Source organism: Callithrix jacchus, chromosome 3 (assembly GCF_049354715.1).
Source record: "Callithrix jacchus isolate 240 chromosome 3, calJac240_pri, whole genome shotgun sequence".
Classification (NCBI taxonomy): domain Eukaryota; kingdom Metazoa; phylum Chordata; class Mammalia; order Primates; family Cebidae; genus Callithrix; species Callithrix jacchus.
The window spans coordinates 78,712,526-78,725,034 of NC_133504.1; the positions used below are offsets into that span (position 1 = coordinate 78,712,526).

General features: G+C 41.5%; 2 protein-coding genes across 9 annotated transcripts in view; both read left to right on the forward strand.

Annotated features, from left to right (window-relative positions):
• Nucleotides 1-201: 201 nt before the first annotated feature.
• Nucleotides 202-2,651, forward strand: LOC144581762 (uncharacterized). Its single transcript, XM_078366575.1, has 2 exons — nucleotides 202-420; nucleotides 1,216-2,651. The coding sequence occupies exon 2, from the start codon at nucleotides 2,137-2,139 to the stop codon at nucleotides 2,542-2,544; it is 408 nt and encodes a 135-aa protein (XP_078222701.1). The 5' UTR covers nucleotides 202-420; nucleotides 1,216-2,136; the 3' UTR covers nucleotides 2,545-2,651.
• SEC24D (SEC24 homolog D, COPII component) overlaps nucleotides 202-12,509 on the forward strand; it is a 105,489-nt gene continuing 93,181 nt past the window's right edge. For 3 of the 8 annotated variants that reach the window (XM_008992771.5, XM_008992774.6, XM_078366574.1), the window contains exons 1-3: nucleotides 2,450-2,651; nucleotides 3,737-3,897; nucleotides 4,826-4,984. In XM_008992771.5, coding sequence (XP_008991019.1) covers nucleotides 4,867-4,984 — 118 coding nt within the window. In that variant the 5' untranslated portion in view covers nucleotides 2,450-2,651; nucleotides 3,737-3,897; nucleotides 4,826-4,866. Of the gene's footprint in view, nucleotides 323-2,449; nucleotides 2,652-3,736; nucleotides 3,898-4,825; nucleotides 4,985-12,509 lie in introns of those variants that run through there. The other 5 variants (XM_078366571.1, XM_078366573.1, XM_008992773.5 and 2 more) reach the window with 3 other exon arrangements.

Consider the following 12,509-nt stretch of genomic DNA (forward strand, 5'->3'; position numbering starts at 1 on the left):
CCTTTAAAAGGTTGCCAATTAGAAGAAATCTTAAGCATTGTCAGGAAATTCCTTCTCTTTCTTTATAGTCTTAAGCATGGATGACTCTCTGCTTTCTTCCCTTTTTAAGTTAGAACATAGAACCCCAGTACAAGGGCATTGTGAGGTCCTTGTGACCTCACCTTTCAAATATATATGGTTAACTGGGAAACTAAGTTAATTACATATGGAATGGCAGAGGCTAAGCTCAGGTGGCAACAGGATGGGTCAGATCAAGGAAGGCTGAGACTCCAGGCCAACCCTCACATCTCGTGAAGGCCAGGGACCCAATCATATGAACAAGGTTAGGAGTTAGTCACCTAAGGCATGGGCACTTGGGAACAGGACAAGAAAGCAAAACGCAAACCAGAAGCCCATTTCATTTAAAAAAAGAGATTTGTGGTAAGTAACTCCAATTGTTGGTGGAACTACGCAGTCAGTTAATACTTAGTTATTTGAGAACTTGAATATAAGGCAGTCACAGGAGAAAAAGGCAGAACCAGTTAAAAGAGAACAGCAAATCCATGTATCAAAAGGTAAAAAGCATAGGGAGGTGAAGAGAGCTTTGGAATTGGAAGGCATGATTTCTCACTAGCTGTAAATGACTAGTAAGTCATTTAAATTTTCTCAATAAACCTATTAATCAATTAGATGATTAAATGGAATTCAGTTCTCACTGAATGTTGAGTTGAATACTCATATCTCTAAAGTCCCTTCTAGCTTTAACATTTAGGATTTAAAAACTGTTTTAGAATTGAAATCACAAATTGTCCTAGTTTCAGCCAAGTTTGGTACCTGAGCAGGAAGTGAGGATGTATTTACAATTCAAATGTAGTGGTTTTATAGGGGTACCAAGTCAAGCAGGTCATCACATGGTGTGACCGTTTCTGACTTTACTCTCTCCTATCCTTGCATCATAGCTTCCTCTCTCCTTGTTATGCAGCTGTGATATGACAGCTTCTTTCACAGAATGAAGTGAAAGCTTGTAAGAGTAAGAGTAATACTCTTACAAGCTGTACTGCTTCAACACTGGCCAAAACTTCCTAAACTTCCACCAAACCTTTTCATCACATTGAGAATATAAGAAACAGTTTGAAACAAAATTTTCAATATGGTTTTTCAAACTTGACCAGTGTTGAAGCTGGATGTAGGCAGGATACCACACCTTAAAGTATTTTTTTCTTTTTCTTGGGACAGGGTCTCACACTCTGTTCTCCAGGTTGGAATGCAGCGGTGTGATCATAGCTCACTGCCTCCTGGCCTCAAGCAATCCTCCCCTCTTGGCCTCCCAAAGTGCTGAGATGACAGGTGTGAGCCACTGCACCTTGCCACGTGCCTTAAAAACTTATAAGAGTGGGAAAAAGGGACCATAAATCTTTATGGCTAAAATGACTTAAAATTCCTGCACAATTCATGTAGAATCTCAGGAGTAGCAACATTCCCATGTACGTTTTTACATAGGCAGTTCATCAGTAAAGGTATTTGTCAAGTAGGTTTCTTGTGGCCCAGAAGAAAGGACATGTTAAAAAACAACAGCACAAGGCTGGTTTTTACTTTGTAAGTTTGAGCTAAGTGGTAGCTACACCAAACCTGCGTGTGGCTGAATATCTTTCTATTTAGCAGTGAGAGATGATAGGAAACCAGCTAAATGCTCCTGATTTTAGGGTGAGATTAGAGAGGTAAGCTCCATATATCATATATGTTGCCTTTATTTCTGAACGGTTTCTCACAGGACAGTGAGCTATAAACGCTGAGTGCTTTTACAATGCAGAGATCCTGTTTGGGGCTGGGATCAGTCATCCTAGTTCAGAAATGAGGAATATGAGGACGAAGGAGTGTATAGAACGCTAGCAACCGCCATGTCAATGGAAACCCACTTCCCACACTTTTCTTTTGGGACATTTTCCGCACTCCTCCACCCCTCCGAGTTACACGTTGCCAAGCTGCTTTGGGCGTTCCTTTCCTCTGTAGTGTCTCGCACGGGTACGTCATCAAATGTGCGTGTACACGTGCCAGATTCGCGTTTAAACAGTAATTTCCTCTAGGTCTAGATCGTGTATTTTCCTGTAAGTAACGGTAGTGCCGTGCCTGAATTATTCCTTATTTAAGTAATACGTAATGAATGAAGAGCTGAAATTGCAACCTGTTGATGGAAGAATGAATGAACACGCTCCCCTCCTTCCTACCGGGCTGCGCGGAGAAAATACGGTTGATTTCGCCACGACGTTAAAGTGTTTGACCTATAGGGGGAGGGGAAAGGAAAGACGGGAAAAAGAAAACCAAAAAACAAAAAAACCGGAAAAAGGCAAAAAGCGAAAAAGGAGGAGGTCGCTCGGCTGCTCGCTGGCCCGGCCCGGGGGCCCCGCCCCGCCCCCGCCCCTCCCCGCCGCGACCGGCGGCTGTGCGCGTGCGCAAGCGGGAGCGCGGCAGCGAGTCGAAGCCTGGCGCCGGGGACGCGCGGCCGGGAGAGGGTTTGACGTGGCAGTTCACAGCCCAGCTGCAACTCCGAACGTGAGACCAGGCTGAGGGAAGAGGCGCGGCGAGAGGAACGGCCGCAGCGGGAGCCGGGTCACCGGCACTAGGCGCAGAGCCGCCAGCGCTCGGAAGCCCGCGGGGTGCGGGAGTGGGAGCAGGTAAAGCCTAGCACCCGCCGACGCGCTCAGGCGGGACAGCCCCTGACCAGGCACCGAGGAGCGGGGTGCGGCGCCCGGCGCGGGTGTTCACCTGAGGCTGGGGCGACGGGAGACCACCTCATTCTTTGTTCCTTTAGTCTTTTAGTGCAGTTTAATAGTGGGGCGGGCGAGATGGGGGAGAAGGAGGTGGGCGTGGGCATGTTTTACCCGCCCCCACCTTTTGCCTTGGGATGCTGGAACCGCCTAGTTAGGATCCTCAGTGGCCACCATTCCAGTGTCATTGCCAGTGGTTATCTCGTCTCCATATCAACTTAATTTCCTTTTTCGAAGGAAGGGACTGTTGGAAATATTCGTGATAAAAATGGCAACTATATCTTGTAGCTTCCGGACATCCGAATAGTGAAACTGATCTGGCTATATCCGAACTTGTTCCGGGGTTAGAAGCGCACCTTGGCTAGAGTTGCTGGGTGACAGTGGGCCAGGGGGCAGTTCTGGGGTTAGGGCTCCCCAGATGTTGATCCTAGGCCTGCTCATACGGAGTGGCTTTCTGCCATGTCGCCGCTTGAAGCTGAGTCAGGTCTCTTTAACTTGGTGCTATGTGAGGAAGTTTGACGTGGCAAACTGGGTTGCGTGAGGAAGCTGATTCCTCTCAGGACCAGTTTAGAGGGACCTGGCTGCTTCCTCTTCTTTGGAGTGACCATCTTTGCCTCTCTTTTCTGTCACTCAGCAACAGGCTGCTACTTAGGTGGGTTCGTGCCAACTTCCTAAATGCTCTTGGTTGGATGAGCTTGACCAAAGCTCAGGCTGCCACGTCTCTCTCTGCTAAGTGGGAGGAGGGAAAAAGAGTTGTCAAGAACAAAGTGGACCAGAAGGCCTTTGCCTGCCTCTGTCCTCTTTTTCAGTTCTCCCCTTCCTAGGAGAAGGAAGTGATATCATAATATTTTTACATGGTTGCTTTAATTTTGGAAACGTATAGTTTAATATGGAAACAAAATCAAATCACAGATTTAAATTTGAAATGTCATTTCTTGAACACAGATTCTGAGTCTTAGCAGGTATCACTGATCTGTTATCTTAAATTGCAGCAAATAAAAAAACAAAAGGAAAAATATACCTGTATGGGGCAAATAAACTGGAGAGGAATTGTAGAATTAGTGGAAATCTGGAAAGGCTCCTAAAGGCTTCATTTGCTAAAAGAAAGAACTGAGGCTCAAAGAGGTTCTTCAGCTCATTGCATGTCACACAGGTAAGTATGGCAGATAGAATGAAAACATACCTCTCTTGCCAGGATTCAGAGCATTTTCTATCTTATTTTATTTTTTAAAAAAATGTCCTATGAAATAGCTCTTATTTTGTGAAAACCAGGAAAAATGGAAAATTCAAGCAAATTTCGGTTCTGAGTAGAATCAGGATGAAAATAAAAAGATCAAGATGAGTCTGTTATATTTGTGATGTGTGTGCCTACACATTTACAAAATTACACTTTTTTTCCTTAGTCCCTTAAATATAGGTGCATATGTTCTTAGAGATGTGATATCTAAATTAGAAAAAAAAAATTCTGTCACCTTTGAAAAACCACCGAAACACTCAAGTGGTTATAGTGACTACCTGGCTTGTTCAAATTATGACTCATAAAATAAGCCGGTTATCAACTTTATCTTTTGCCATGTTTGTTGGACTGTGATTTTTGTTTGTCCTGATGACCAGATTAAAATGACTAATTAGAGCAGCACTAAAAAGAGGTAAGTCATAAAAGGTCTGATTGCAGACTGCTGGCAGTTATGGTGGTCGTTCAATTGAGTGGCATGGTGTGCTCTCTGCTGCAATGTGACCATGGAAACCAAAAGCACAGAATTGTAGGAACACTTAGGAAAGACTATCTGAAATGCTTCAGGCTTCCAATAAAAAATGTTTGGCAGTTGTTATTCAGGTTTCATGCTTGAGAATTTGCCCAGAATTATTGAAGTGATTTACTGAGTTTCAGAGAGGTATGGTTAGACCCTTTTAAGGGGATAATGATATATTATATTGTATAATACAAAGATTTCTCATGTACCTGATAATTGCACTTTTCCTCAAACCATTATAAACATGTATTAACAGTGTTTATATTTTTAGTAGCATTAAGTGACTAAAACTCTCTTGGTAACATGTTTTTTGTTTCTCTGTTGCAGAGTTCTTTTGTAGGATTATCCTTTGGAATGATATTTTCATAATGAGTCAACAAGGTTACGTGGCTACACCGCCATATTCTCAGCCCCAGCCTGGAATAGGCCTTTCTCCACCTCATTATGGGCACTATGGGGATCCATCACACACAGCATCTCCAACAGGTAAAGTGTGTTATTTTGACTTGTAGGTGATTATTCAGTTCTCAGGCTCAGAGACATAAGATGTTCTGAAAGAGGAGATTTGAACGCATTGAATGATCATTATATAATGAAATGGCTTAGATTATAGGATCATTTGGAAAAGGCTCTCATAGCAGAGCTCTACATTACTAGTTTGATTATTGCATGGAATACAGGTTTGTTTTTTAAATATAGACTAAAACACTTCCTGTTTTATTTTTACTGTGTCTTGCTGTTAATTAGTGGTGTAAGGCTATTATACACATTGAATTAAAAAATTAAATTTATAAATGAATTAAATTTATGTATTCTTAGCTAGGATTGGCCCTAGATAAATTTGTACTTCAGTTATATGTGAGGATAATTCTTTGTACAAATGGACCACGTGTAAATCAATGAGTAGCTCTCAGGGCTTACTGGAACTAACTCAGGTATCTGGGATCCAGGCTGTGCTAGGTAGCATGTATATATTGCAGAATCAGCAAGGGGTGAGGACTCCCTGTGGTGGGGCTTGATATTAGCAGCCACACACAGTATTTGGTAGAAGATGCTCTGAGTTTGTGAATTTTCTGTGGAAAGTCACTCTTATGATTTATTCTTCCCTAAATTTTCAAGATGTCCAGATGAAGCATCACTCTTCTTGTTCAGGACAGTCCTCTCCAGAACATTTATAATCTTGCCTTTCTGGATCCTGTAGAAACCATTAACCCCTCCAGTTTCTATCTGGTGGTTCATTCCTCCTCAGCATTTATTTATAATGATAATTATAAATTATTCTATTTTGGGTGCTTAGGATGTATCGAAATCTGGTCCTAAAAGCTTTCACTGTATCATCTTAATTAATACTCCTACAATGCTATGCAGTAAGGTATTTTTGCGGCTAGGAAAATTGAATGTTTGGTGTCATGGTGTCGTGACTTGTCTAAGGTTACAGATAGCAAGTGGTAGCGCCAGGATTCATACCCAGATCTCTCAAGAAGGCGAAAAACAAACTGCATACACACCTAAGTATAACACTATTGTTATTCACCCGTCTCTCTTCACCGGCATCTTCTTGAGAAAGTACTCACTATGCTTGGCAATCTCCACCTTTGCCTCTCCTTCCCGTCATAGTTTACACCTGCCACCCCATCCACACTTCCACTTCCCTTACCAAGACTATAAATGTCTTAATTCTCAATGCAGACATTGTGCTGTCTGTCCTCTTTTGTATTTGACACTATTTACTGCTCCCTTTTTTACAAAACTCTTTCTCCTTTGGTTTCAATGACACTATCCTTTCGTTGTTGAGGGGGAGTCTCTCTGTGCCCAGGCTGGGGTGCAGTGGTGCAATCTCAGCTCACTGCAACCCCCGCCTCCCGGGTTCTAGTGATTCTCCTGCCTCAGCCTCCTGAATAACTGGGACTACAGGTGCCCGCCACCACACCCGGGTAATTTTTCTATTTTAAGTGGAGATGGGGTTTCACCATGTTGGCCCGGCCATTTTCGAACTCCTGACCTCAGGTGATCTACTCGCCTCTGCCTGCGCCTACACCTACGCCTCCCAAACTGCTGGAATTACAGGCATGAGCCATCGTGCTCGGTTTTTTGGTTGCTTTCTGGACATCTCTTTTGAAGTTCTTCTATGTGACCCTTAATTGTTGCTATTTCTCCCTTTGTGTTCCATCTTCACCACTGTTCTTCCACTCTGTAGATTTTTCCCTAAGCTGGATCATTCCCAGAAAGTTCTTGTCTCTTGGATCTATTTCTCCAGCCCAGATGTCTTTCCTAAGCTCTAGGCCAGGGGTATTTAGCCTTTTGGCTTCCCTGGGCCATCTTGGGAGAATAATTGTCATGAGCCACACATAAAATACACTAATGATAGCTTATGAGAAAAAAAAAGTCCAAAAATCTCATGTTTTAAGAAAGTTTGCAAATTTGTGTTGGGCCACATTCAAAACTGTCCTGGGCTGCATGTGGGCTGTGGGTTAGAAGAGCTTGTTCTAGACCCATATTTCGAGTTGTCCACCTTTGTTATGGCACATCACAATCACCATTCCCAAAACAATTCCATATTCATCATGGAAGCCCATGTTTTCTGGCATTTCAAATATCACTCATTAGCATCATTTATTTGGTGATCCACACCAGAAACTAACTAAAAAACAACAACAACAACAACAACAACAAAAAACTTGGTGAGGTATGGTGGCTCACACCTGTAATCCCAGCACTTTGGGGGGCCAAGACATGTGGATCACTTGAGACCCAGAGTTTGAGACCAGTCTGGCCAACATGGTGAAACCCAGTCTCTACTAAAAAGATTTAAAAATTAAAAAAAAAATTAGCTAGTGTGGTGATTTACACCTGTAGTCTTAGCTACTCGGGAGGCTGAGGCAGGTATGAGAATCACTTAAACCAGGAAGCTGGAGGTTGCAGTGAGCCAAGATCTTGCCACTGCACTCTAGCCAGCCTGGGGAACAGAGTGAGACTCTCTCAAGCAAACAAGCAGAAAACCTCTCCCTCTTTTTTACCTCCTCCAATGCAACTGGTCACCCAAATCTTTTTGGAGTGATTGTAAACAGCTTTCCTACCTGCTTTCTCCTTTCCATTCTCCTGTCAGTCTTTTTGTTCAATCAGTCCATCTCTCACCTGGATCAATAAGATGATCTCTCCAATACTACCTTTTTCCAAACCATCAACTTCCGAGCAAGAGGGATTTTTTTATAGCATGCAAATCTAATTTGACTTCTCCTTTTGTGTTCTCCTAATACTTTTGCAGGCCTCTATACTATTTACCATACTGTGTTATAATAGATGTACCTAGAATAAGATGTTCCTGGAGCAGAGGAAGCATTCATGACTAAAAAAATTTTTTTTAATTGACAAATAAAAAATTATATATACATATATATTATCATGTATAATGTTTTGAAATATGTATACACTGTAGAATGGTTAAATTGAGCTAATTATAAATGTTTATTCAATGACTGAAGTGAATGACAAGCTGAAGCACTCATTAGCAAAACACTCTGGCATTTACCAATATTTAATTTAATCAAATATTTGCCAATATTTTGTTTGATCAAATATTTACCAATATTTAATTTATTTATTTGAGACAGAGTTTTGCTCTGTGGCCTAGCTTCCAAGTAGCTGGTAGAGATGGGATCTCTCTAGGTTTCCCAGGCTCGTCTTGAACTCCTCAGCTCAAGTTATCCTCTCCCCTTGGCTTTGAAAAGTGCTGGGATTAGAGGCATTAGCCTTGGCACCTGGCCTTACCAGTGTTTTTAAGAGCTGTCTTTGTTGGATTAAATTTTTCATGCTTTATTTTCAACTGCTTTCTTCTTATTTAATGGATATGAAATATCAGATGAATAATCAGGCTGTTATACTCTCTGCAAATTTACCTTTCTGTGCATATTAAGGTGTTCTGGTGATTAATTATTTAAGGCTTTCACTAAATTACCCCAGCTCTTACTTCTCTGATTATATTCTAGTGAATAACCTTAGATACCTTCATCTTCAGTCTTCATGGCTAGCCTTTTAGCGACTCTTTTATTGGTCTTCTGACAGACACAAGCAACCTAGTTGTAGTTTTTTGAAGTATTTATTCCACTGTAGTTCTGGCCAGTTCAAACTCTTGCTTTGTGTTGCTTACATTATCATATCTCCATTTATGCCTATTCATTGTGTTTTTGTAAAGCTAGTGCTGTATACTAACACCTTTTTTTTAAAGAGAGAGTGTCTTGCCCTGTTGCTCAGGCTAGATTGCAGTGAAAAGATCATAGCTCACTGCAGCCTTGGCCTCCTGGGCTCAAATTATCCTCCTGCCCCCAGCTTCCCAAGTGGCTGTGAGTATAGGTGTGCCCCACTATGCGCAGCTAATTTAAAAACTTTTTTGTAGAGATGAGGTCTCACTATGTTGCCCAGGGTTGTCTTGATCTCCTGGCCTTAAGCCATCCTCCTGCCTTGGTCTCCCCAAATGCTGAAATTACAGTCATAAGCCACTGCACCCAACCACAGATTTTAACAGATTTATTTGGTGAACAAAATACTTCTAGTAATATGACATTGAATAAAATAAGCCTAATCTCAGTCCTCATAGTGTTTACTTAGCTAGTGAAAAATGCATTAAATAAATTAACAGTGACAATTTTGGGAGGAAATACTATTGTAAAGGAAGTAGAGGGTGGTATGGAAGCACGAGGCAGGGTCACCTAAACAAGACTTAGGGAGAAAGGGCTCCTTATTGGAGGGAATGCACTGAAACATGAGTGACAATTGGCCAGGTCAGGAATCAGTATGCTGGGATTGGAAGGTGGTACTTTTCAGGACCTGCAAGACATTTGGCATGGCTGGGGTATGGCATGGGAATGGTGAGAGATGCCATGGGCAGGGGAATATGGGACCATTTTAAGGAACTTAGACTTTATTGTAAGGGCAGTGGAGTACCACTTAAGTGATTTAATCTGGGAAGGGTCACAATCCAATGTATGTATATTTTAGAAAGCTACACAGCATATCCACTGGGTGCCAGTAATATGTCCTCCCACCTGGGAGTTCTGGCAACCAAACGTGTCCCAGACATTGCCAAATGTCCTTTTAGGGACAAAATCACCCTTGGTTGAGGACACTGGTCTGGAGGGCTGAGAGTCAAGAAGTATTAATGTCCTGAAACCCGGACAGGGGTAGTGGGGTGGTGATAGGGCTCCTAATAGTTTATGTAGGTACACCACCCAGCATACGGTGCTTCAGGGACCATAGCCATTACAATTCTACCGATATAATATGGAGCTTATCTTTGTTTATTTTAGATAAACATTTTCCTTCCAACAAATGGCTTATAATTTTGGTTTTAGTTTGTCAGGTCCAGGACCAAATTCAAAACATGCTTTTCTGTGATGTGGTTTTGGTCAGTGTTCCTTTGCTGTTAACAATCCCCTCTAGTGGAAAGGGATTTGTTAAAAGGTATTAGGAAGCAAACAAAACATCAGAAAAAGTCAGAGAACCAGACTTGGGAGTATGTGGTCCATGAAGATGATTTGTCCCATGCAGGATCATTCCACTGGAAGTCACCACCTTTCTCTCCCAGAAGAACCATCTCTGCCACCAGCCTTGCCAGAGCCTCCCAGAGGTGTGCTGCTTTGCTGAATTTAGAGCACATGGCAAAACAAATTGTAAGGCAATCTAGGAATTTTCACTTTTCCACCTCAAGACCATATATTAATATTAATAGAAATGCAAGTCAGAAAGGAATTGGAATTGTTGAGTTAACTGGTCTATAGGATCTGCCACCCTATTAGAGACCAATTTGTGATCTTAGATTTTTTTAGTGAGGCATGTCTAAGCACAGTTAGTTCGTTGTCACTGCAGAGTGCCTTTTCTATTAAAATTCTCATACTGTTTTATAAAGAACCCGATTCTCTTTGTGTTTTGAGTACTTTTGAAAATGACAATAACATGGCTGGGGGAAGACCATGACTTTGCAGATATATCAATGAAACTGACTTCCCTTTGCCCTGAGGGTGGAGTGCAAGTGACATACAGGACTTTGCAGTCTGACCCCAGCCAACCTGGACGGCCTCCACTCTGGCTACTTTCCCTCCCAGCCTCTCCATACCAAGCCCTTTTCCTGTCCTGATTGTGCCATTCTCTCTCATGTCTTTGCTCAAGCTTTGCCTTCTAACTGGAATCCCTTATCCTGTCTTCTATACTGAGAAAGCTTCTGCTTGTCCTTGAAGATTCAGCTCAAGCAGTCCTTTTTCTTTGAACCCTTCTGGATTCCCCCAGAAAGAGTTGAGTAGTCTCTCTGCATATTCTAACAGTCATCACAAGACATTGTAATTATTTGTTTATATGGTTGTCTCTTATCTCAGTGCCTCAAAATCACCTTAAATGTATGTTGAATAATAATGAGAATGATTTAAGAATGCCACAAAATGATTTGAATCATTGCTATAGAGTTGATTCCCAAATAAAAGGGAATTAATTCTCTAGGCATGTTTACGGGGGTTGTTCATGAAAATTGCTATTATCCTGCTTATTTTTTAAAAAATGGAGACTGTTTTTGGGGGAGACCTGTGAGGCAAATTTAAAAAAAGGAAAAAAAATAAAAATAAAGAAAAAAAGAGTATGTGTGATTTCTTATAGTACATGTAATTATTTAAGTTGAAAATATATTAATGCTACTGTTGTAAATTGCCCACTTTTATCCAAAATAATGTTTTTAAGATGAAAATACAAATGTGCTTGTAATTATGGTGCTTATGCTTTAGTAGCATAAAAATGCTTGCAAAAGGAAAGCAGGGTCTATGGCCAGGAGAAACGAATAAGCTATTCTGAATACTGTCATATCCATTGCTTTATTTAATTCTTAGAACAATCCTTGGAGCTAGGGGATATTATTACCATGACATGGGATGACAAGTTGAGGCTCTGAAAAATAGAATATCTTGTCAGAATCACAAATTCAAACCCATCTGTAACTGCAAGTCTCATGTTTTTCTAACCTCGCTGGGTTTGGGGTTTAGAACTTTGTATTAAAATGTGGTGTTAGAATAATATTTATTGAAATGGTAGTATATAAATGTGCTAAGCAGAACTATATAGAATTAATATAAAAATGTCCTCAGTTAAAGGAATCCTATTTTAAGAGACGAAACTTTGTAAAAGTTTCAATATTATTCATGAAGATTGGTACTTCTAGATACCTGTTATTTTAGATTACCCAGACATCTGAAAGCATTCTCTCGAAAGCAATTATGGTGACAATATAAGAAACTCTTCCTGGGTGACTGCAGGTCATCGGTCAGTTCCTATCTATCTGAGGGAATAAACTTTCAAGAGGAATATAACAAAAGAAAGGAAATGTTAATGTGAAATACCATGATGAAGCCAAAGGGAGGAGTGCACAGCAGGCAGCTGGGTGGTCATCGATGACCTTGCCAGAGAGCAGGGTACCGTCAAAAGTACATTGAATGAGTGAAAACAAGCAAGTAGAGAGAGCAGATAGAAGAATTGAAGTTTTTCTCCTTTTTTCTTTTCTCTTTTCTTCTTTCTAGAAGCTAGAAGAGGTCTCAGGTAATCTAGTCTAAGCCTTTCATTTTGCAGGGAGAAAACTGAGGTCCTTAAAGATAAGCTTCTTGCCCAGGGTCATACAACTAAGTAACCATGTGGGGCCTTGAACTACTCTAACCCAAGCCCAGTGATTTTTCTCCTGTATTGCAATTTCTTTCTTTTTTTTTTTTTGAGACAGAGTTTCGCTCTTGTTACCCAGGCTGGAGTGCAATGGCGCAATCTCGGCTCACCACAACCTCCGCTCCCTGGGTTCAGGCAATTCTCCTGCCTCAGCCTCCTGAGTAGCTGGGATTACAGGCGTGCGACACCACGCCCAGCTAATTTTATTTTGTATTTTTAGTAGAGACGGGGTTTCACCATGTTGACCAGGATGGTCTCGATCTCTTGACCTCATGTTCCACCCGCCTCGGCCTCCCAAAGTGCTGGGATTATAGGTGTGAGCCAC